The sequence below is a fragment of the Dama dama genome, chromosome 24, assembly GCF_033118175.1.
Source record: "Dama dama isolate Ldn47 chromosome 24, ASM3311817v1, whole genome shotgun sequence".
Lineage (NCBI taxonomy): Eukaryota > Metazoa > Chordata > Mammalia > Artiodactyla > Cervidae > Dama > Dama dama.
In genome coordinates, this window is record NC_083704.1 from 10,064,749 (window position 1) to 10,089,847 (window position 25,099).

Genomic DNA, 25,099 nt, shown 5'->3' on the forward strand with positions numbered 1-25,099 from the left:
TGTTCCGGGAGGCAAGCTGCTGCTCTGGGAGGAGGGGATATAACCTTAGGTCAGGGGTTCTGTGGGGCTGAGAGTGACTCACCTGGCCGCTGGCAGTCAGCAGCAGCTGGGGCGGGCAGTCCCACAGTCCTGAAGGGTCATGGAATGACATCACTATAGCCATCCTATGTGCACATGTATTCATATTTTCATGTCACCAGTGTCTTAATTTGCTCTGATAGAGATTATGCATGCTCAGATTGATGATAATGGAAAGCAGTTTTCTTATAACATGAAATAACTGACTAATACCATTAAAAAAAATCACATTTTCCCCAAGTACTTGCTTCCCTGTAACCTTAAAATATCTACCATGTGAATTTTGATGTTTCAACTTGTCATCTGGTTAGAGTGTAGGTACAGTTGAGTTTGTAAGTAATGTTTGAACATTTTAGAATTGTTATAATCTTCTCCCGAGCCTAGCTTACTGTGTGGTTTTTGTTTTCATTTCTGTGGCATAAATTGTATTATAAGAAAGATAAAAGTGATTTTAAATATACCCGTCATTAATCCATGTTTAAGAGGTCAGCTGTATTTATTTTTTTTTTTGAATTGCTATATTACACTTCCTAATATGCAGATGTATTTTACATCAGTCTATTTATGGTAGGTCTATATTTTTCATTGTCTTTTTTTCCTTTAACTTAACATTACATCATAAATATCTTCGTGTGGCTCCACATTTTCTCAGTTATAATTTTAATAAAAACACAGGTTTCTATTGAGTTGCTGTACTATAAACTGGTTGGCTTCCAGCTTGATTCCTGATTGTCCCTTTCAGATCATTCTATAATTATAAAATTCTAATCTCAGCCAATCATTTCGATTCAGTAAACAGCCACGATTGAAGCTGGCTCACGTTGAAGCGCAGATATAACAATGACGATACTCAGTCTGCGCCTGGAAGCAGTTTAGGGATGAAAGTGAGGCCCGTCATATAAAGGAGTAGGCACAGAATGAAACGTAACCGGTAAGGCAGTGGGAAAGAGACAGGAGTGATGATTTCTAACTGCGTAGGAGGGAAGGACTCACAGAAGAGGAGGATTTTAAGCTGTGCTTTGCAGGATAAGTGAAATGTAGACAAGAAGAAAAGACGGTCAAAATGTTTTAAGTCAAAGGAAAAGTAGCAACAAAGAAAAGATGTGAAAGTGATTTATGGATATAAGCAACTGTGAGTCCTCTGGGGTGGTAACTTTTAAAACATGAAAAAGTGATGGAAAAGATCACTCAGAATCATGCATTCCAGGAACATGGCACTAATAGGTAAGAATTAGTGAGAGATGTTGACAGGAAACACATCCCAGGTGGGATGATACTGCACTAGTTCAAGGAAAGTTTACTAACTTACTCTTGCATTTTTGTTCTTTCATTCATAATTCATGAATATATAGTCATTTACCAGGCTATTAGGCCTGGGACTATTAGAATCAAGATCTATTTAAAATTATTCATTCATCCAACAAATATGACTTGAAAGGCTATTTTGTGCAAAGGTGAGAGGGGAGTCAGAGCTGAATTCATCTCAACCCTTGAACTCAAGTTCACTCGGATTCTCTGCCCGGTTGTGAATAGGGCATCCCAGCTGATGATGACAGACTGTCATGTTAGCGATATGAAGGGAACACTGAAACCCTCACCAAGTACTGTCTCACAGAAGAGGTGAGATGAACTCTCTCTAGAGAGGCCTAACTTTTTAAACGTATTTATTTATTTGACTGTGTTGGGTCTTAGTTGTGGTACATGCCTTGTGTGGTACCCGGGGCACTGTGACCATTTCTACCAGCCCTGTTCTTTCTACATCTAAACGATGATTGCAGTACCAAATGCAGAGAGTCCCTAGGACAAGCTTGCTGAGACCAAACTTTGGCTGGAGGCCTGGTTACCTTAAGGAGGATGTGTATGTAGGAAGAAGGGAGAATTCATAGAAGGCATCCTGGGAAGCGAAGATGGGTTCAGGGACCCTAATGAACAGCAGAGGGTGGGTGACCCCACCCCTGCCCAGGACACTACATAGATTGACTGTTAGACGCCAGAGTTGTCCAGATGAGTGCCAGCTAAGATCTGATTGGGAATTTAACCCAGATATTTAAAAAAATAATCATGAAGCAAGGGAATTCCACTATTTATAAACACAAAATCTGGATAATCTTCTTTTGGGTCAGCAGCAAAAAAAAAAAAAACCTACAAAAATGATCCTGTGGCAGAAATGACCCCGAAGACCAGAGGAAGAGCAGACCTCTGAGCACTGTTTATAACAGGAACCAGAAAAACTTTAGATGACTATTTGTCATACTTAATCTGATTTCAAAAGACACTGCCTTTGGTAAACAGGAAAAGAAAGTCACAAAATAGAATCAGCTGAGCTGAAGGGATGACAGGATGAAACGAAGAGGGGGCGGGATGTGCGGGCAAGGAGACAAGCTGGGATGGGATGGGAGCCCCGTGAGTTGAAGGAGGAGCACAAAGGCCAGAACCACAACTTCAAAATTAAAATCACACTGGACTCAACGCTCTACAAACACACAGCCCATCTCCGCACAGAAAAGAGTGATATCAGATGAAGTGAATGCTGTACAAGAGAAAGGAGAAAGTGCAAACTCAAAACGAAAAGTGTTCTTGAAGGAAACTAGATTATTTGGAAAAAATCACAATTAAAGGACCCTCCTCAAATCTAGGGGGTTGAGAGGAAAGGAAAAGAGGCCAGAGATGCAGCTGAGAGTGTTTGCCATGATCCAGGGAAAACTTAAAGAATTAGACACATACCCTTACAAATTTTGTTTTTACTCATTGTATTCCATTACAGTTTATTGCAGGATATTGGATATAGTTTCCTGTGTTATAAAGTAGGACCTTGTTGTTTATCCATTCTATATATGATAGTTTGCATTTGCTAATCCTAAACTTTCAAGCCACTCCTCTCCCACCCTTCCTCCCCTTTCTGATATGCTTGAAAATTACAAAGAAAAAAATTGGCAAACATCCAGAACAAAAATGCAGGTTATCTCTAAAGGAATTAATATTAATTTAGCCCCATGGACTTAATTGCATCACAAAATTTCAAACGATGATGAAACAAATTTAGGGAAGCTGTTCTGTAATTCATTCATTTATAAAATGGTATATTTACTAAAAATGCAGCCATACACTTTTACAACCTGAAATGATCCTTGTATGGAATTTAAAAAAAGATCATGTCTATTACATTGAAAGATTTATGTGAAGCTATAAACTTCAAAATGATTTATGCACTGAGCTCTCACCCTGATGTTTCTGACTGAGTGGAGGTGGGGTCAGTCCCAAGAATGTGTATTTCCAAGGAGTTCCTGCTAGATACTGATGTGGTTGATCCAGAAGCCACATATCAAGAACCAGTGACTTATCTTATTAATAACTGGATATTGGGGAAGAAAATAACAAAAATGTTCAGCTGCATTGGAATGATGGCATAGTTGTAGTTGCTGAAATATTTTTGAAGATTATTCAATGCTGTAGAAACATCCCAATATTACAGTACTGCATAAAGTCCACCTAAAAATGTATGCACTGTGTTCTTTATTTAAAGAGATACAATTAAAATGGAAGGAACAGGTGTCAAACATCAGGAAATTCAAAATGAATTAAGTTATTCTCTCTAGGCCATGTCCTTAATAGTTACTTTTAATTTTATAACTTTCTATATTCTCTAAATGAATATGTATTAATTTTATATTGAGAAAAAGTGAAACAACCTCCCACAAAGACTTAGTTCAAATGCTGTCTTCTTGGTGAAACTCCTACCAGTTAAGCTGAATGTCATCTGTGAATTTTTCTGTCAGCACCTCCTGAAAACGTTCATCACCTTATACATCATTCATTAAAAGCTGACTATGCACATTAGTATTTTAAAGGCTCTGAAAAGTCTTATTTTTTTAAATATAATATTATTTGCTTCAGGATTTTCCAAACTTCTTTGTCCATAGAAAATTCAGAACATTTATTACTGTTCTCAAGAATAAATGATTCATATAGTGGCATTAGTAAGTCTTCGACATTTATTGAATAAATGGGTGAAATCAATGAATTATTGGCTAATACGGACAGAGGAGCCTGGTGGCCTACAGTCCATAGGGTCACAAAGAGTCAGATGCTACTGAAGTGACTTAGGATGCACACATGCACACATGTTACTTATTAATGTTTTTACAAGGGGTGAACCTAAAATCAAACTTTTCTATCAAAGTCCATTAGCATTTTTACTGATACATACTTAAACTTCAGATTCCCTAAATATTGAACTCAACAAACACTATAAAGCGCCTAATGGCTGTAAGATACCTGTGACATGCAAAGAAATATTTTACATGGTCAAATCTCAATCCAATATTAATTCTTCATATACCCTATCCTTCAAAATATTTAAATCACTTTTCATAGATGCATGTGTATCTACATGATTACTGTTTAAATTTAACCAAGAATGAGAATTTCATTTAATATGAGTGAAAATGACTTTGGGAGAATCCAAGCATCCTCTCCAAGAAAAGCACAAAAACAGATGGAGTTTGCTGCCTTTTGAAAGTGGGTGATACTATCTTTCCAAACAAATGTTGTATTCCAAAAATAGGAGCCCATCTGTATTTTATAATTAATTATTTTCTGTGCCTAAGAATTTTTTTCTACTGCCATGGGTACATTCCATCCCATTATAACCTTAGATCATAGGACTTTTTCTTTTTCTTTTTAATTGGAGGATAATTGCTTTAAAATATTGTGTTGGCATCCACCAAACATTGCATGAACCAGCCATAAGTATACACATGTCCCCTCCCTCCCCAACCTCAATGCTGTAGAAAAGTCCCAATATCACAGTACTGCGTAAAGTCAGCATAGAGCCCCGCCCCATCCCAGCCCTCTAGGTTGTCCCAGAGCATCGGGCTGGGCTCCCTGTGCATATATAGCAGCTTCCCACTGCTGATCCATTTTACAAGTGGCAGATAATCCCCATGGACAGGGTGTTGTGGGCCACAGTCCGTGGGGTCACAGAGAGTCGGCTGAACGACGAGGCAGAGCACAGTGTCCGTGTGTGTGTGTATATATATATCAATCAATCAATGATGCTCTCTCAGTTCCGCCCTCTCCTTCCCCCACTGCGTCCAAAGTCTGTTCTCTGTGTCTGTGCCTCTATTCCTATAGGTTCATCAGTATCATTTATCTAGATTCCACATATATGTATTAATATACAAAATTTGTTTTTCTTTTTCTGACTTACTTCACTCTGTATGACAGGCTCTAGGTTCCTCCACCTCACTACTACTAACTCAAATACATTCCTTTTAATGGCTAAGTAATATTCTGTTGTATGTATGTACCACAACTTCTTTATCCATTCCTCTGGTGATGGACATCTAGGTTTCTTCCGTGCCCTAACTGTTGTAAATTTTGCTGCTATGAACATTGGGATACATGTGTCTTTTTCAGTTATTGTTTTCTCAGGGTATGTGCCCAGTAGTGGGATTGCTGGCTCATATGGTAGTCTTATTCCTAGTTGTTTTTTTTTTTTTTTAAAGGATCTCCATACTGTTCTCCATAGTGGCTGTATCCATTTACATTCCCACAAACAGTGCAGGAGGATTCCCTTTTCTCCACACCTTCTTCAGCATTTATTGTTTGTAGATTTTTTGATGATGGCCATTCTGACCAGTGTGAGGTAACACCTTATTGTTGGATCATGAGACTTTTTATGGCCCTTTATTTTTTGCAATTATATGAATTCTATAAAAATATGCAAAAATGTTTGGAAATACTTGGTAACTTAACAATTAAAATAGTATGAAACAGTATGAAATGTATAAATAGCAAGCTTCCCAGAACACATACACACATCATCAAAAATAAAAAGTGGAAACAAAAGTATCTGAAATAAGGGAAGAATCATTCATAAAAATTAAATTTGTCATTTTCCTGTGAGGATTGCAGAATGCTTTCCTTAAGTGCTGTGGCAGCAAAATGGTCTGTTCAGGAGTCTATAATAGAATTAAAAGATGTGATTTTGAAATGGAAGGAGAATCTAGTGGTGACTGGAATTAAAGATGGCATTTTATTATATAGACTATGTAAGTTTAAAGTGAGGATCAGGCTCACACAGTGAATTAGAAGAGAAGGGAGTACAGCTGACCTGGCCATCTGCTCATGTGCATAAATACTGATCTTGATGTTTTGGCATTAACTCAAGCATTGCTGGGACTTATCTGGGCCACACCTCTTTGTAATTGATAAAATAATTAAAAATATGGCTTTTAATCAAGCATTTGAGGTCTTTGCTGACAAAAATAATAATTGATTGCTTATTTTAACATGTTAGGCATTATTTTAGATAACTTACAAATAATAGCTTCATTTAATCTTTACCACAGTATAATGAACTATAAATAGGTACTGTGATTATCTTCATTTTATGATGAGAAAATGGAGATTCAGAGATTGGTAATCAAGATTTGATGCCAAATCTGGCCTGAGTTTAAGTGCTTAACTGGGCTGTTCTGCTGGGTATTTCTCAAGCAGTGCCCTACATATATTTGGGCAAGAAGTTGAAATCTGTGTATACATATCCCTATAAAATAGATTGACCCAGTGCATGGGGAGGATGGTGAGTATCAACTAATAATAAAGAGAAGCTGTGTAAAGTCTGTGTTTACTTCTTCAACATGATCCAATTATTATATCATTCTCAATTTTATGAGCTGGAGGCATTTGAATATCAAAAATCCAACTTTTGGACTAAGTTTTGTTTGTTGGTGTCAGCCAAGAGTATTCCAGGCAAGATACGGAAGTAAGTGAAGGGAAGTGTGGGTAGATGGGCACTCTGGAAAACAAATGTGATGATGACCAAGCTAAAGAAGACAGAACTGACTGTTTCCACCCGAGCCCAGTACTGCCCTGCCTTCTGATGGTTAAAGAGAGCCTGAAAAATCTGATTCTTATCTGAAACAACTCAAATTTGAAAATATATTGTAATGAACTAAGTAAATTTAAAAAAAAGAAATAGAACAACTTACATCCCATTCCTCGACTGACTGTACCGCATGGATCACTAATCAATCTATAGAAAATTGTGATGTTGACTGAGAGGCCACATGTGTGATGTGGCAACTTCGTCCCTCTGGGGATGTTCCAGAAGATCACCTGAACCTTCTCTCTCCTACACACAGCTAAGGAACTGTTTTCCCCTTCAGTCTACCTTGTATTACTTGGTGCAAGGTTGCTTTGGGTATAGAATTGCACACACAATGTTAGAACTTTTGAGGTTCTACCTTTGGTTTTAATTGTAGTGCAAGGAGGGTCTTTCTCCATCCCTCTTTCTTCATAGATTTTACACTGTACAAATATTCCAGCTCAGGTCCATCCTCTGCAAACTCATTCTCCCCCATCATGAGCATTTGAATAAAACACATGAGCTTTGAATAAAATACCAAATCAGTTTCTAGGGAAAATTACCCCATGTTACTAATAAGGTTTCTTCGGGGGAGCCACTCTTAAGATTTCTACAACTTACCCGAAAGTGAAAGTCTCTCAGTCATGTCTGACTCCTTGCGACCCCATGGACTCTACAGTCCATGGAATTCTCCAGGCCAGAGTACTGGGATAGGCTAGAAGGGTAGCTTATCCCTTTTCCAGGTCATCTTCCCAACCCAGCGATCAAACCCAGGTCTCCGAATTGCAGGCAGATTCTTTACCAGCTGAGTCACAAGGGAAGCCCAAGAATGCTGGAGTGGGTAGCCTATCCCTTCTCCAGGTGATCTTCCTGACCCAGGAATCAAACTGGGGTCTCCTGTATTGCAGGCAGATTCTTTACCAACTGAGCTATATAGATTCATTTGTGGTTTGAACCTAAAAGTGTGACCTAAAGAGCTGGAGGATGGAGATATATCTGGAAGAAAAACCTAGAAATGGGGGTGGGGGAGAGCCAACAGGAACACAGTCAAGGAGTTCTTAAGTAGTTGATTTAATGGTTTGATCCAAGAAAGACAGAAGAGCGCCAGGTCTCCTATAGAAGATAATCAGGTAAACCTCTAGAAGAACAGATCCTTGTATAGGACCTCCCTTTTCCATTCATAATGTCTCCTCTTTCCCATTCCTGAAAGCCTTCTTGGAAAAGAATCTACAGGTCTATGCTGTCAATTCGTACATCTAAGCTAGGACTATATCTTTTAGTCCTGATGTAGAAAGACGTAGAAGAGGAAAGAGACACATTCATTGATAAAACCCTCTCTTAAAGCCCTCAGAATTTCTCTGCTTTAACTACTGCTGAGTACCCAAAATTACTTGTGATGATCCTGGGTCTGTCTGTCTGTCTACCCTTTCAAGGATCATTCATTAATTCATTTCTGCGATCAGTATTTCTCTAGTAATTGTCACACCCTGGGCACCCCTAGGGTATTATAGGGAGCACAGCCCTAGCTGAACCCTCAGCCAGGATGCATCAGTAGTAAATTATCACATCTTCATCTTCATTACTGAAGGTGGGGAGCCTCTGGCACAGTTACACAAGAAGAGAATATCTTAATGTCATGTTTTCGCTCACTCAGTTTCTCTCTCTGTATGTATGTGTGTGTATAATTGAAGGATAGTTGATTTACACTGTTGTCTTTGTTTCAGATGTACTGCAAAGTGATTCAGGTATACATAGCTAGCTATTCTTTTTCAGATTTTTCTCCCTTATAGGTTATCACAAAATATCGAAAACAGTTCCCTATGCTATAGAGTATGTCCTTGTTGGTTATCTATTTTATATACATAGTCATGTGTATGTGTTAATCCCAAATTAGACATTGGTGACTGATCGATGATTTTTTGTTTGTTTGTTTTAATCCTTGGAGATCGGCAGGACATATCATGGGTGCTGACTCCTGAGGATCTTTCTGGTGATTTGTGGCCTGGGAGGTCCCCTTGACCACAGGAATGAGGAAAATGTGGTCTCCTTAGCTTTTCACAAGCAGGGCTCTGCTCCTACTGTATCTTTATCTCAAGGGTTACCAGGAGCCTGCAGCTGCTCCACCTGGACCCAGTATCTCCTGCCTCACAGCTCCTCTCCAGCCCCACTTTCTGTATTTCAGGGTGGAAGTTGCCTTCTGTAATGTTGTGTCTGCTGAGCATGTCAGCTGCTGGAAAGACAATGCCATCACTTTCGATCTAGATACAAGTCGACACTATCATTTCCAAGAAAAGAATATCCTTCAAAAATTAATCTCGAAAGATCTGGTATTACTGAAACTGTCACTGCTTCGTTTCCTAGAAGAGGAGTTGGGGCCGCAGGAGTTTCCTGTAGTTTTATTTATTTTTCATCCTTGTTCATACAGACAGAAAGGAAGCTCTTTTAGGTCAATCTTTGTGGATTTTTTTTTTGCATGTGTATTTCAAAACTTCCTGTTCATTTGCAGAAAAAAAATGATACAAAATGAAGAAGAGGGAAATGTATTCTCTCCTCACCAGTAGTTTGGAAAAGAAAACTTACATTATGCCCCTAAACACTTATTTACCTCATATGTGGTATTTGTTGAATGGATAAAGGACCTTAGGGTACTGGGAAAGGAAAGCTTTTAGGAGCTTATAGAAAATGAGTTCTTATGATAATATTACTGTGTCATAGAGAAAATAAAGACATCTCTGGCTCGTGCTACTGTTTGTGAATTTTTGAAAACATTTCCAAGGTCAGGTTTCTGAGAGCAGGGCTTGAAAACAGTGGTTTCACTCCCTCAGCCGTGATTGCGTTTCCCTGCAGGATCCTGGAAGCCTCTCAGCAGCATTTCTTTGTGAGTGTCATCAGTCGAGGTATCTTTTGGGACCTTCAGATGAGCCATCAGCTCACTTTTTTCCCCTTCTGCTGAGCAGTATTGTTCCTGGGCTCTTTTGTTAAGTCACAATAAATGTGGTGAGCAACCGGCAGGCTGATGACACAAAGTCGTTTATTGATTTGAAAACAAACCAAGGGCTCACTTTACCTTAAAACCCTAGAGCACAGAACTCCAGTTCCTCAACCACAGCCAAAGCATTAACACCAAAATACTTCAGTCCTGTTTTCAGGGCACTTTGGACATATTTAAAAATGAGAACTCTGCCTTATTATAATAACAGTTAGTGTCTTTTTAGTCTTGGTAACTTTGACATCTAGCATCTTCCAGGTCTTTCTGGATGTTAATTGTTTTGTCTTGTTGACCCAAAATGCATAAACACAGATCAGGCTGATGCTGCCATTTGGGAGTTGGTGTTGCAAATGTACAAGACTCTGTTGCTTTTAAATTATATAATGACACAAAGGCATTTTAGAAGAAGAAAGGTGGAGAGTTGTTTATCACAGAGTGTTGTGTGAGTTACAGTGCCCTAGGTGATGCATGTGACTTGGTGAAAACAGACAGATTTAATTTGTTACACATTTACCATTCATTCTTTCAGTCACTTGCTTCTTCATTCTTTCAGTGGTTAAGATGAACCAAACCAGAAAGCGTCTCTCAAGTCTTGGTGACTTGTCCATTTCTGAGCAGAACCATCCTGTCCTCTATTATCTGGTCCTTGACAGTCTGTTTTAGTAAAATATATAAGTCAAATAATCCACAGATTGTGCCTAGTGCAGTGAAGGACTTTAACAGCACGTGGTGATAGAGGCTCATGGAGGAGAGGGAGAATCCAGGTGTGTACAGTCTGGGAGAGGACCACTCCAACCAGTGGGGACAGCACGTGCAAATGTCCTGAGGCAGAGTGGTCTGAGTATCATGAGAGAGCAGGAGAGTGGTGCAGGGTTGGTGTAAAATCGTTCATAGGTTCTACATGGTGCAAGGTCAGATGGTTGGGTCATGTGTCTCCCTTCCCAGTCCTCTTTAGTCTAAGTTAGCTGTCCCTGTAAGTCCTTGAACTCACCTTTGCTCAAACTAAAATTCCCTTTCCTTCTCATACCTAAAGGTTATCATTATGCTGAGCAAAAACAAAAACAGAAAAGGGTACATGCTTGTGATTCTGTTTATGTGAGTTTCTGGGACAGGCAACATGCATCTGTAATGACAGGGGAGTTCAGGGTTTGGGGGATTGGCAGCTGGGGATGAGTGACTGCAAGGAGGAATGAGGACCTTTGAGGGTGATGAAAGTGCTGAATCTTGGTTGTTATGCTGGTATACAGGTGGATGTATTTGTCAAAACTCATCAGACTGTACACGGAAATCAGATGTAAATCACACATCAATAAAGCTGAGCAAGACGTTATAGAGTAAGAAAAAGGGACACTTTATACGGCTCAGATCCATCTCCATTATCTCTCCCCTCAGCAATAAGCGTCCCAATCCCCCAGCATTGAGCTGTGTCCTGTAGGTTTCTGTGGTTTGACACGCACACCGCATACAGCCCTTCAGGAGCGTGGGGGTGTTGCAGGCCGCTTCCCCTCTGGGCTTGCTTGTCCCCTTAGGGGTAATCTTCGTCTTGCTTGTCTTTTCTTTTACATAGTGCAGTCCTCAGAACTCAGAAGAGGACCCCACTGAACACTTGTTCAATCAATGGCACAATTTTCATATTTATTTCTTGCCTGGTTCCCAAAAAGGATGAACAGGAAACAAAATTGATTTCCAGGAGTTGATTGAATGGATGGGCTCTTCTCAGCACTGGAGCCCGCATCCTGACTCCATGTGTAAAAACTGGGAGCAGAATGGGCTTTTAACTCAACCTTCTTCACACCCATACTTGTTTATTGATCTAATAAGATGCATGTGATGGCTTCTCTGATCTCCAGTAGGTAAATGCTGTGCTGACCCTCTGCATTTCGCTTCTTAATGGTCCATTATTTCTCTGTGGACAGACAGTGGGAGGATCAGTGTTGGCAAATGGCACAGAGTGGACGCGACAATGTAACAGGAAGGTGGCTATCATGTACCATTATTACATCGTGTGAAGGGTGATCGGAGGAGCGTGTGGTCTGTTGCAGACCTGCCACTTGGCTTGTTGCGGGGAAAGATCTTGAATCAGCCCTCTTGTGCTTGCTCTTCAGCAATCTTTCCCCTTCTCTTACACTCTCCTTGTGCAATTTCTGATGTTTCAAGCTGGCCGATTAGCTGGAATACCAGCTTTGCAAGATGTGACACAGAAGTTCACCCATTCCTTCCAACTCATAACACTTTCAAATTGTGGCTCCAAATTATTCCTGTAAAAATAGCCGATCTTTATGACTCCTGGGGGATTTCTTATTTTAATCTGAAACTTTCTGAAATGGTTCAGTTTTGTGGAAATGATGGGGGAGTGTCTGCTCCTAGCAGTTTTTGTGTTCAAGGACAAATCAACCTCTGTGCTTGCTAACTCTAATTTTCCAAGGGTTATGAGACTTTAATTTGATTCTTTATCCAATGTGCATAAAATGTTCACTGGAATTTGCATAATACATTTATTGTATAATCACTCTTCACATTGGTTACCTGCTTCCTCAAATGAACAGTATTTTTTTTAAGGGAATATATTCATGTAGGGCCAATTTGAACTTTCAACAGAATTAGGTATAACTCTGAAGGACAAATAACAGAGAAAGAGGGGGAGGGCATGCAATTGTCCTGAAATTGGTTATTATGTAAAAATAGCCCCAATCCTGTATTTTCAAATATTCATTTTTTGCAAATACAAGCAGGGGTAGGATTGCTGTCTTTAAACATATATTAAAAAATTGTTATGTGGAGAATGAAATACACCTGCCGGTCCTGTTCCAGAATGTATTTAAGGTGAGTGAATTGCATCAGGGTACAGTACAGTTGGAGAAGGTGAGGGCGCTGGAGAGGGATGACTTAGGCACTGGGCCAGGTGCTTTGAAGGCATTTATATCCATTCACTACCCAGAGCCAATACATAATTGAGGTAATATTATTAACGTTAATTCTGACTTCGTGCTCTGTGCCTTTGGACTCAGCACTATCGCATGACATATTTCAAGATCAGATGGAGGGTGAATGACATGATCCCCATTTTTCCTTCTGTTTTATGAGGATGGTGTCTGCAGTCCTGAATGGAAAGAATGTCTGGTTGCAGGCCAGGGTGTCTCAATCTTTAATGTGCGCTCAGGTACTTGGAAATCTTGTCAACATGAAAGGTCTGAATCAGTAGCTCTAGGGCGGACCTGGGAGTCTGGTTTCTGACCAACTTCCGGGTGATGTCATTGCGCTGGTCCTCAGACACCACATAAAGCAGCAGAGAAGGAAGCCTTTCAAGGTAGGCTTCTCCAGGCTCTTCTTATAGAGCCATTTCCCTAGTGATCCAGGTCCTGACCCTATTTAGGACCATTGTACGTCCTGGTCAAGGTTGTTGAAAAAAATTCACTATCAACTTATAAATGAATGTGCAGTCATGAGTATAATGGCATGACTATTCAAACTCTTGGCTTGCTTTCTGAATCACAGATCTGAAATGTTTTCTCCTAAGATCCCGATGTATTTCCCAAATCCCTTTAAGAGAGATCCAACTTCATTGCAATGAGAAGGAAAATGGGCTTACAGTCCTTATATTTCAGGAACATATTGTGTGAATTTGATTTCACTGGTTTCTGATATCATTGGTTTGTAATGCCTAAAGGTCCTTTGGAACATCTTTGAAAGAAATGAAAAGCTTAGGAAAAATCACTCTCTAAAGTCTACAAGGCCTTGAAAGTATTGCCTATTACTATTTTATTAATTTTAAAAACCTTTTAAAATATTGGAATAAATCATTTTGGCAAAGTAGGAAACATTTGGCTAAGGCATAATGTAGAGCTCATAAATCTTTAAGAAATATTGGGCAAAATCTTAACTACAAATGGTTTTCATTTTGTCATTTTTAATAGAAATTATTTCTATTTCTATATGAATCCCTAAATGTTTCTAATACATACACAAATAAGAGCTCAAGATTTAGTTCCAGCTATTTTTTGTTTGTTTGTTTTTCAGTTAGAACACAGAAGGAATCATTGGATAGTTTCTTGGGAAGTGGGACCAGAGCCCAAAAATCTAGTTGGAAAAGGATTTATATATCACTGAATAATGTTTCGTTTGGCATGATTTTTATATTTTATTAAAAAAATTTTTTTAACCACATACATGCATTGTTTTCAAGTGTCCAGGCCTTTGGCTGGAGCCATTGAGTAAATGTGGATTAAAGTACTTGGTGGTAATAGTATGAGGGAAGGGGGAGGTTGTCCTTCCATTGATTCTTACATACCAAGGCCACCATCTCTGCTCTTCTTTATATATATATATAGATACATATATATGTTTGTATATTTATATATACACATTTGTTTATTTTTATTTGACTGCACAAGGCTTCCCTAATGGCTCAGATGGTAAAGAATCTGCCTGCAATGCAGGAGACCTGGGTTCAATCCCTGAGTCAGGAAGATACCCTGGAGAAGGGAAAGGCTACCCACTCCAGTATTCTGGCTTGGAGAATTCCACGGACTGTATAGTCCATGGGGTCTCAAACAGTTGGACATGACTGAGCAGCTTTCACCCACTTGTATGTGATCTAGTTCCCTGACCAAGGAACAAACCTAGGCCCTCTGCACTGGGAGTGTGGAGTCTTAGCTATTAGACCACTAAGGACATCCCCATATCTGCTCTTCTGATGGAGAAATAGTCCACAGCTGTACCTGTCTATACAAAGGCCAGAGCAGAGAGGGAGGGAAAGATGAGCACAAGTATAAGGCCATAGTTTTGGCTACCCTTCTCTGCACAAGGATTGAAGAGCTGTAATTAGAGTATTTGGTTGTAGCTTGCTTCCATCGTAGTTACAGACTGAGTGGTATTGTTTTATCAACACCCTGGCTGGCTTCTGTAGACACAGTGCTTTACACACTTACATCTCCCACTGTTCTTGATGGCAGCGAAACTTAAGACCAGCAGTTCACACGAGACATATATTATATTTGTATCCTAGAATGAAGGAAAGGAAAATTTTGCAAGATGATTCTCAGAGGTTAATCTATCCACTTGCAGCCAAGCTGGCTGCTCCCTTAATCTCTGCAATATTATAATAACATCATGACTGGTTTAGTCTAAGACCTTGGCAAATCAGTGAGTTTCTTTAATCTCACTAAAGCATGATGATCTCTCTAAGCCCATAAATAATGACCCTGATCTTAATTTTGACTTTATTCAGTAGATAGAAGGTTTTTCTCTCCTTTAAAAATCAATTGAGTGGGGTGAGAAGTGAGTTTTGGGATTTGAATTTGTGTTTGGCTTAATACTTTCGATGCACCTTAAATGGAATAAACAGTGTCCCATTTTCAAGCCGCGTGCCACTGAGTATGCTGTTCCCTGAATTCGCCCATCTTTGTAATTGTTTTATTCTGCCAGGAAATTCCACTTGGGGCCCGGTTTCTTTCCCCGAGTCTTCATGTTGTCATTTGCTTAGAATGTACAGAGTTTGCCCCCACCTGGAAGGAATATTTGCCATTTTAGAACGTTAGCACTTTCTTCTCAGTTTTTAAAGAGTCTTTATTGAATTTGTTATGATCCTGTTTCTGTTTTATGTTTTGTTTCTTTGGCCAGGAGGCAGGTGAGGCCTTGGCTCCCCAACCAGAAATCAAACCTTCACCCCCTGCCTGGCCAGGGGGAGTCTTAGCCACTGCACCGCCAGAGAAGTTCCTGTTTTCACCTGTGATGTGACACTAATTCCTCCCTATGTTTTGTATTTAACTTACTGTGTGTCTGTTATGCACGGAAACAGGAAAGCAGGAAGATCAACTAATATGCACATAAATGTAGACTGGGGGGAGTTTTGCCATCATGCTGCTCGCTGACAGGGAGCCTGACACAGGTATTCGGCTCCGATGAGCAGGGCTGTGCACACTAAGCCACACATATTAAACCAAACGAAAACATGCCGTTCTGCGTGTGCCCACTGACCTAACGCCCCGTGCAGGAAGACCCCTACTGTGTCTAAAAGTATCTATCCTACGAGATCAGAAGCTCCCCGCCAGGAAGGGATGGATGTCACAGTATCTTAATTTTCCCTGCAGCAACGAACACACTATCTTCCTTGCATATAGTAGATGTTTAGTAAATTTAATAGTAATATATGACCCCATGTCTTTATGCAATGAATATTACTCAGCCATAAAAAAGGATGAAATAATGCCATTTGCAGCTACATGGATGGACATAGAGATGATCATACTAAGTGAAATATGTGAGACAAAGAGAGACAAATATCATATGATATCACTTATATGTAGAATCTACAACAATGATATACATGTGCTTATTTACAAACCAGAAGTAAACTCACAGACATAGAAAACAAGCTTAGAGTTATCAGATGTGAAAGGGGCAGTGGAGGGATAAATTAGTGGTTTGGGATTGGCAGATACACACTGATATATATAAAATGGGTAAAGAACAAGGTCTGACTGTATAGCACAGGGAACTATATTTAGTATTCTGTAATGATCTGTAAAGGAAAAGAATCTGAAAAACTGTGTGTGTGTGTGTGTGTGTGTATTCTGAACACTTTCTGTACACCTAAAACTAACATTATAAATCAACTATCCTTCAATAAAAAGTAAGTAAAAAACTAAGATTAAAAACAATAACAGTAAAGTCACATGATGGTTCAAAAGTGTCTTTCCTCACAGGTCAGTTCTTTGTAAAACCTCATGTCTTATTTTACTGTTTCTGGAACTAGAATATCAGAATTAGGTAATGAAGCTCAGAAATCAGGAAAAGAGAGTGAAGCAATCTGTTTTCCATGGGTGGACCTTGTTACCCATCTTATTTGCCTCTGCTTGCTAAGCATCTGAAGGTTGCAGCCCTTTACCTGAGAAGTATATATGCTGTTCTTTTCTGTTTGAAACCGTTGCGTCCTTTTTTTCCAAAGATGCTTCAAAGAACGAGTCATTTCAGATTTTAATGGTTTAGATTCTTTTCCTTCAAAATGAGCACTGGCCTTTGTATTCTAGCATGATTTTTCTTTCACCCTTTTTTTTTTTCACATCTAAGTTAGGCTGTAGGCCTGTTGTATTGTAGCATCCTTGCTTCATTGTAATGATCAGTCACAGGACATCAGTGGGAAAGGAAATACTGAAGAAGTGATGAGGTTCTCTTGTTAGTCTGGTTTTACAAGCATTATGTGCAGCAAAGAATTTATAAGTGCTGTCCTTCAGCTACCTCCTTTGATCAACATAATGCAGAGAACTAGGAAATCCAATAATAAGAGAAGACATTTGGCGGTCACTCAACAATTTAGTGATGTACAAAACGTTGAGCTGAAATACAGATGCCTGGAGGCGGCCTTGAGCCCAGCAGACTTCCAGGAAACCTGCAAATCACTCCTCCTTTCCTGCAGGCTGCCTTCTCTCCTGCAGTTTAGTTTTCCCGCTCTGAGCTCAGACAATATCCTTGGCATGTTCTTAAGCCAAAATAGAAAGCAGGGGTTTTATGGCAGGGTGATTCTTAAACATCAGCTGTTTAAGCTTGAGTCGAACTTTAGTGGAATGTGTGATTCCTAGACAAAGTGTTCACTTCTTCTTTTTAAAAATCACATTTGACTCACAGCTGGATGTTCTTTGGAAGAGGTTGGGTGTTACCGCAAGTCATGTGCTTCAAGTGGGCTTTTTGACAGTCCTACAGAAACATGAAATGTAGTGTGAGGTTACACTCTGAGAGCAAGTCTTGCTTAGCTCATGGGCTCATGCTATCACACATCTGAGCCAGCAGTCCTGGTTTGTATCACTTCCCCACACAAAGACCCATCCAAAGTTGGTAAATATGTAAGCAATTTACTTAAAGGATTTAAAGAGCCAGTAGCAATACAGAAGTATGAAAAAGACTGTTGACTATGATAATGATGATACCAAAGGAGAAATGTGGATGAGGGATGAATTAGGAGGTTGGGAATTGACCTTTACAAAGTATGTATATGAAATAGATAATCAGGGGCTTCCCTGGTGGCTCAGTGGTCAAGAATCATCCTGCCAATGCAGGCCTCACTGGTTTGATCCCTGGTCTGAGAAGATCCCACATGCTGAGGAGCAGCTAAGCCCTGCACCGCAACTATTGAGCCTATACTCTACAGCCTGGGGAAATCAGCCCCTGAACCCACGTGCCTAGGGCCTGAGCTTCATGACAAGAGAAGCCCCTGCAGTGAGAAGCCCGCGCACCACAGTGAAGAACAGCCCCCACTTGCCGCAACTAGAAAAAAGCCCAGGCAGCAACAAAGACCCAACACAGCCAGAGTAAATAAGTAAAACGATAAAATAGATACCCAACAAAGACCTCTTGTATACAGCACAGGAAACTCTACCCAATCTTCTGCAGTAAACTCTATGGGAAAGCAATCTGAAGAAGAGTAGATACATGTACATGGATAACTGAACCACTTTGCTATACACCTGAAACTGACACATCATTGAAATTAACTATCCCCGTCTGTCCCGACTATACTCCAAAATAAAATAAAACTTAAATTTAAAAAGAGGATAAAGATACTTTCAACAGAATTCAAATGGATTATCACACAATTGTCCAGTTGAATGGCTAAAGTTACAAGAAGCTGCCTACAGATATACTGAAGAAAACAAAACCAAAAACCTCTGGCAGTACCTTTGTTTGTAGAACTTTGTCACAATTTCTAAATAAATATATTTTTGCTTCTTTATAAAGTCACTAGGCTTGTAGTGCAATAAAAAAAAATAGCAAAACTTTAAATTAACACACCAAGTTTCAAGCATTTCAGGAAAGCATTGATTAGATCTGCCAGTGGAGTGAGTGCATTTGGCGAATGACCTAATTAGCGTGGAGCGTGGAGTTCTTTCTCACTGCTCTCTGCTTCCTGCTAATTGCAGAGCTGCTGGCCTTCTTCCCCGACAAGGAGGGGAAACAAGGACAGGGTGTATGGAGGAAGCAGTGGCGTACAGTTTTCATCCGTTTGAACCTGCTGCCAGGCTTCCTTGTGTGATGGAGGCAGTGAGACCACTGGCCTTCCAGCCTCTTGGGCGGGTGTTTCCAGTGGGTCCCATTTTATCGAGGATTTTAGCAGTTGCCACAAAGCATTATTAGCTGGAGCTGAACTAATCTCCCTATGCTGCCCCTCACCAGATGTAGGTGTGGAGGTTTCTGTTCCCAGGCTTGATGACTTGTCATTAAGGAGAGCAAATTGAAACCAAATTGGCGTTGCTTTATTCCTTCATACATGCATCATCATTCTCTAGGGGCAGCTTCGTGTTTCATTCTGTTTCTTTGTGATTGTGATGTAGTATACGCTGTCACGTAAAACTCAAGAGTGCAATGTTTTTCTCAGGAATCGTGGTGTTTTGGGGGGAATTACTTGAGATGTTTTACCTGTACACGTTCACTTTAATTAGTGAAAGTAAGTTCGTATGAAAAACTGAACTTAGTGAATTTTTTTTTTTTAAGATTTTCTTGGTGTGGACCATTTTTAAAGTCTTTATTGAATTTGTTATAATATTGCTTTTGTTTTATGTTTTGGTTATTTTGGCCACGAGGCATGAGGGATCTTAACTCCCTGTAACTAGGAATTGAACCTACACCCAGTGCATTGGAAGGTGAAGTCTTAACCACTGAACCACCAGGAAAGCCCCCAAAACATTGATTATTTTATAACTTTGTTTCCCAGGAGTCTTCAGGAGAGATGTTTTGTACCAAGGAGCCACTCTCCTTGCTGGCATGAAGGCTCTTTGGAAAGACATTCTTGTCAAAGTTCACCCATCACCTCCCTGATTCAGAGGAGGCTCATGGAGTCTCCTGCCCTCACAGGGGTTTCTTCTGCTTGGACTGGAGTTTAGCCCTGGAGCTCAGCATCACGATTTTGTGCTGTCCTGTGGGATGAGTGGGGTGGACGAAATGGAGGAAGCCACGCTGTTAAAGCGGCCAGGAGTCATGAAATCCCTGGGGCCTCACCAGGTGGCAGCGTTGCTGAGTCTGAATCATGGCTGCTTGGCATCTATATTGTTCTGTAGAGTCAACGTGTATTAAGACACTTTTATTAGTTAATCTCCACTTAAGTCCCATGGAGTAATTTAGCATCTTTTTAAACATGATTTCAATTAATTTCGACAAATGTTTATTAAGCTCAGGCTGTGTCCCAGAAGCAAAGATATACAAAGAAATAACACCGGAAAAAAAATTTTTTTTTTTCTTCCTTCCAGTTACTATGAGCAAAAAACCAGGTCCCTGTTTTAACAAAGGACAGCACTTCAGTCATGTTCTAGAACCCCCTCAACACTTCCACTTTCTCAGGAACATTATCCTAAAATTTATCTGTCTTTCTGCCTAAAGCTTTGATTTCTTGACTTCAGCTTGAGCTTTCTTATCAGCATTCAAAAGTACTAAGAACAGTATCTGTCTCATAGCAGAGCAACAAATAAATACATGTTTAATATTTTGAATGAATACTCAGTAGTACTGTAACCCAGGCCAGGGAATAGATACACACATGTGTGTGCAGACAACTGGGCCACATTCCCAGAGATACTTATTTCATTTTTCCAGAGGTGAAAAATGAGCATTGGTTATTTTTTACGCTCCCAAGTAAGTGCATCTAGCATCTAGCTAAGGTTGGAAACGATAGACCATAGCATCTCCCATCTTACAAGCAACAAACATAAACAGCTCCTTAGCCTCGCATACCCCTCAGGCTAAAGCTGGCTCCTAATTCTCCTTCCCAGCAACAGAATAGCAGACAAGACTGTAAACACTCTCTACTTGTCCATCTCACTCTTGCTCTTCAACTACTCAAGCATCCTTCGGTCCCATCCCTGGCCTGTAGCTGAGCATAGTAAGAATGCATGATATACACTACTGTATATATATTATATACACTACTGTACCTACAGTAAGCTACAAAGACCTACCGTACAGCACAGTGAACTATATTCAATGTTGTAACAACTATAATGAAAAAGAATCTGAAGCTGTCTGCCTGAAAATAACATGATATTATAAATCAGCCATGGTTAAAAAAGACAAGTTCACATTCCTAAAACACTGGGCGTCTCAAGTGCCCATCTTGCTCTCACAGTGGCATTGGACACCAGTGGTCTCTGTCTGTCTCTTTGGCTTTGAGACATCTTCTTTCCTTTGTACTTCTTTCTTTCCCTCGGGTTCTCCTCCAGCCTCCTTTGCGATCTCATTTCCTTATCTCACTAACACTTCAGTGGTGAAGTTTTAGCTCCACACCTGTGCTCTTTGTTTCTGCTTACACCAGGCACTTTTGTCTTTTTCCATTTCTGTAAATCGTACCTTCCTGCTGTTGACCTCCTAGATTTTATTTCCAGTCTTGTTCCCCTTTCTGAGCACCAGCCTAATATAACCAGCTACTACTTGACATTTTTCCTTAGGTGTCTCACAGGCATTTCTGGCGCACCATGTCTCAAACTGATATTTTAATTTTCCCTCTCCCCTGTTGCTTCCTCCTCCAGGCTCCCAATTTCTGTAAATCACATCTCTACCTACCTATTGGCTTATGCTGAAAAAACAGTGGTAATCTTTGTCTGTTCTGTTTCCTTTATTCCCAACCTGGTCCATCCATCACTGGGTCCTGTTAATTCTGCCTCCAACATGTAAGTCAAACCATCCATTTCATCCTTTCTGTTTCACGGCCAGTTGCTGTTTGTCCAGATTACTGTAATAGCCCCTAGGTCATCTCCCTGATCCCACTCCTATCGCCCACCTCCCCTACAACCAATCCCATCTTCAGGACAAGCCAGTGAGAGTGGTATTATAAAAATGCAGGTCATCTCATGCCACTGCTTTCTTAAAACCTTCAGTAACAGTCAGTCATCAGAATCTGTGGTATATGCTCTCATTTTCTTTCAAGGAAGGCAAACCAATTTGTTACTATAGATTCATTTTTGTGGTTATTCATTTTATGTTCATCTCCCAACTCAACAATAAGCTGCGTAAGGATGCAAACTGGAACTATTTTTTCCCCACTAGTCTATACTCTGTACCTGGCAAAATGCCTGACATAGAATTTCATTATTGAATGAGAAAGCAGCCTGTGGATGAATGAGGAAGATGGACCAAAGCGTGAGGTGGAAAAGGTGACTTATCAAACCTCATGTAGCCCATTGTGCTGAGAACTCAATCACCCCCTGGATAAGTGTGCTGACTGAATGAGCTGGGTTGAATTTTTTTATGGAATTGTTATATTTTATGTGCTAGCCTCAACGTCTAAGGGATTTTGAAGAATTGTGACCTCTCTCTGGTGGGCTTCAGGGGCTTCTAGAAATAGGTTGCAAAGTAATATTATAAAGTGATTCACTGTACAGTGTATTTGGAAAGGCCTGTGCAGATTTGGCTTCAAATCCTGCTCTATCAATTAAGCAACTTGTGATTTGCGGGGTCAGTCTTGACACCTGGCTTACACTTTGGTTTCTCTATGTAAATACATAAACAGGCATGAGGACAATGGTATTGATACCTGTATTGTTATCATTTCATCAGGTGCCAACACGTCACCCACCCAGGGCAGTTGTTGGCCCATAATAGATAAAGTCTGTATCTTATTTTATCGTATGCTCCTCCTAACACTACTTCTAGACTTATTTTGCTCTTTTTCCTCTTTTTCCCTCATTTTACTCATCTCAGTGGATGGTAATCCTCATATTACTCACATAGTTTGAATTTTGCGGGAAGAGAGAAATTAGTAGTACTGACAGAGCAGGCTTCCTTGTGGATTTGAATCACAAACTTCCCAGCTTTTCAAGAGCATTGGATGGTACACTGATGAGTAACAAGTTCATTTTTGGTAAACATGCTGGGAGGGAGAAAAAGAAGATAAGATTCAGGGGGAGAAAATTAAAAAGTTAATTACAAGAAACAACTTGGTAATTGAATTCCTATCCACTCTTTAGTTATTTCGGGGAGGAGGGTCACAGTTCGCGGTTAGTAGGTTTGCCTTAGCAGTGCTCGTCAAAACTTCTACATGAGACAAGCAAGGGGATGCAGAGCTGGCAGCGGGGAAGAGGAGCAGGATGCGTGCGGGGTGGGCTTTGAGTGCCCTACACACGTTCTTGATCATCTCTAGTCTGAAATATTTTTGGCAGCTGAAATTACTCTCCGGTGAAGCCCTGACTAATACAGCTGTATTTCATGGGCATGCAGAACCCCCCCTTTTCATTTAATACGTTTTACTGGCTATTTCTTTCACCTCACTATACACACACACAGAGGCGCACAAAGTACATTGTAGGCAACTTTGGAGACTTCCCTGGTGGCTCAGGTGGTAAAGAATCTGCCTGCAATACGGAAGACCCGGTTTGATCCCTGGGTTGGGATGATGCCCTGGAGAAGGAAACAGCTACCCACTCCAATGTTCTTGCCTGGAGAGCTCCATGGACAGAAGAGCCTGGTGGGCCACAGTCCATGGGATTGCGAAGAGTCAGACATGACTCTTTCCCTTTCATAGGCAACTTTTATGCTCTTTTCAGGTTGTACTTAAGCTTTAAAAATTAGCGAATGAGTTTCTTATTTTTAAAAGACATTGGAATATTTATCTATTTATCATAAGTTCCTTAACAGTCAAAATTGTTTATTTAGGATGTTATCTTTGAGAGAGACACGTCTTATAATGAATTAACATGGGCTTGGAAATCAACTGGAACTAGGCTCAAATCTCCCTGAACTCACTCATCACCTTCAGTCATTCATTCAACATGCGTTTATTGAATGACTGCTTGAATGCCAGAAACTGTTAAGTTTGCCGGTACTAACTTCATGCAGGTTCTAGCACTGCTTTTAATACCATCAGGTTTTTTGAGGGTTAGAAAATTACCTTTTGAGTTAAACTTTTCTACATTTTTCAGCATTTTGTGTTCCTAATTCTTGCAACAAAGTCATTGAAGAAAGAAATGATTAAATAATGTTACCTCATTCACCAAATTCATCTAAATCAGCTTGCTGATTGCATAGCCAATCTCCAGAGCAACCTCTAGAAAATAAGCACGTTGCTGTTTTATGTTTAATATTGTGGTCTCTTTCCTGACACGTTAAGGGCCATAGATTGAGGTCTGTGGTTCAACCAGGGTCATGAGTGCGAATCTGACCACAAACACCCATTCCATCAGTGACACAGAGCTGCTTGCACGTGCTCACCTGGGACTTTGTGTTTTCACAGGGTATGGTTTTGTAGATTTCGACAGCCCAGCAGCTGCACAGAAAGCGGTAGCGTCTCTCAAGGCAAATGGCGTGCAGGCACAGATGGCCAAGGTAAGAACAGTGTTTCAGTTCTGGTTTATTATTTTTTTCTTTTGTGATCGTATGTTTTTCCATTCCTATGAGATGAAATTGGAGTCTGTGACCATTTGAATTATGTTTGTTAGGGGGGAATAAGAAACCTCATCGTAGACTTGGCTTGGAAGAATCTGGCTGGTTTATTTCATTGACTGTTTGTGTATATTTATTAATGTTCCCTTTTATTATGGTTACCTTATTGGCGATTCAAGGGCACTTGTGAAATGCTCTGTTTTACCCCAGATACGAAAGGTGTGTGTGCATGCATGTGTAATCTGGGGTTCTTACCTATGAACAGTTTTGGAAGAGTACAGTTCTCAGTAAGATGTCTTTGATAAACTATGTGTTGAAAAATTGCTCATTGTAATGCTGCAGAGAAAGGATCCCTGAATGAGGGGATGGTCTGATCTATGCAGGGAAATGAGTTTAACCCGAGTGTGTATTGTCTGTATTAGTAGGATTTCACTTTGGCCTTTATAAATAGAGTTTTCCTAGGTAACAGTTTCCTATATATTAATAATTTTCAATACACTATTATTGTTTTGTAAAACAAGTAGTATGGAACTTTCTTTCTACCTGAAGTTATAATGCATTTTTATATTCAAGAAAATAAATAAAATCATTTATAATTTCTTATCCTGATATTGCAGTGGTAATCACAAGAATCTACACATATCAAATGACTTAGAACTACACACACATATTGTTCACTCAATGGCAACTTCCTGGTGTTGATATTATGCTAAATTTAACATATAACCTTTGGGGGAACTGAGTGGAGGCCTCAGGGGATCTCTCTATACTATCTTCCTGTAAATCTATGATTATTTCCAAATAGA

At 40.0% G+C, this 25,099-nt stretch overlaps 1 protein-coding gene across 6 annotated transcripts in view; it reads left to right on the top strand.

The window, feature by feature from the left end:
- RBMS3 (RNA binding motif single stranded interacting protein 3) overlaps nt 1–25,099 on the top strand; it is a 780,234-nt gene that overhangs the window by 308,199 nt on the left and 446,936 nt on the right. For all 6 annotated transcript variants that reach the window (XM_061127661.1, XM_061127659.1, XM_061127657.1 and 3 more), the window contains exon 4: nt 24,145–24,236. In XM_061127661.1, the coding sequence (XP_060983644.1) occupies nt 24,145–24,236 (92 nt within the window). The remainder of the gene's footprint in view (nt 1–24,144; nt 24,237–25,099) is intronic.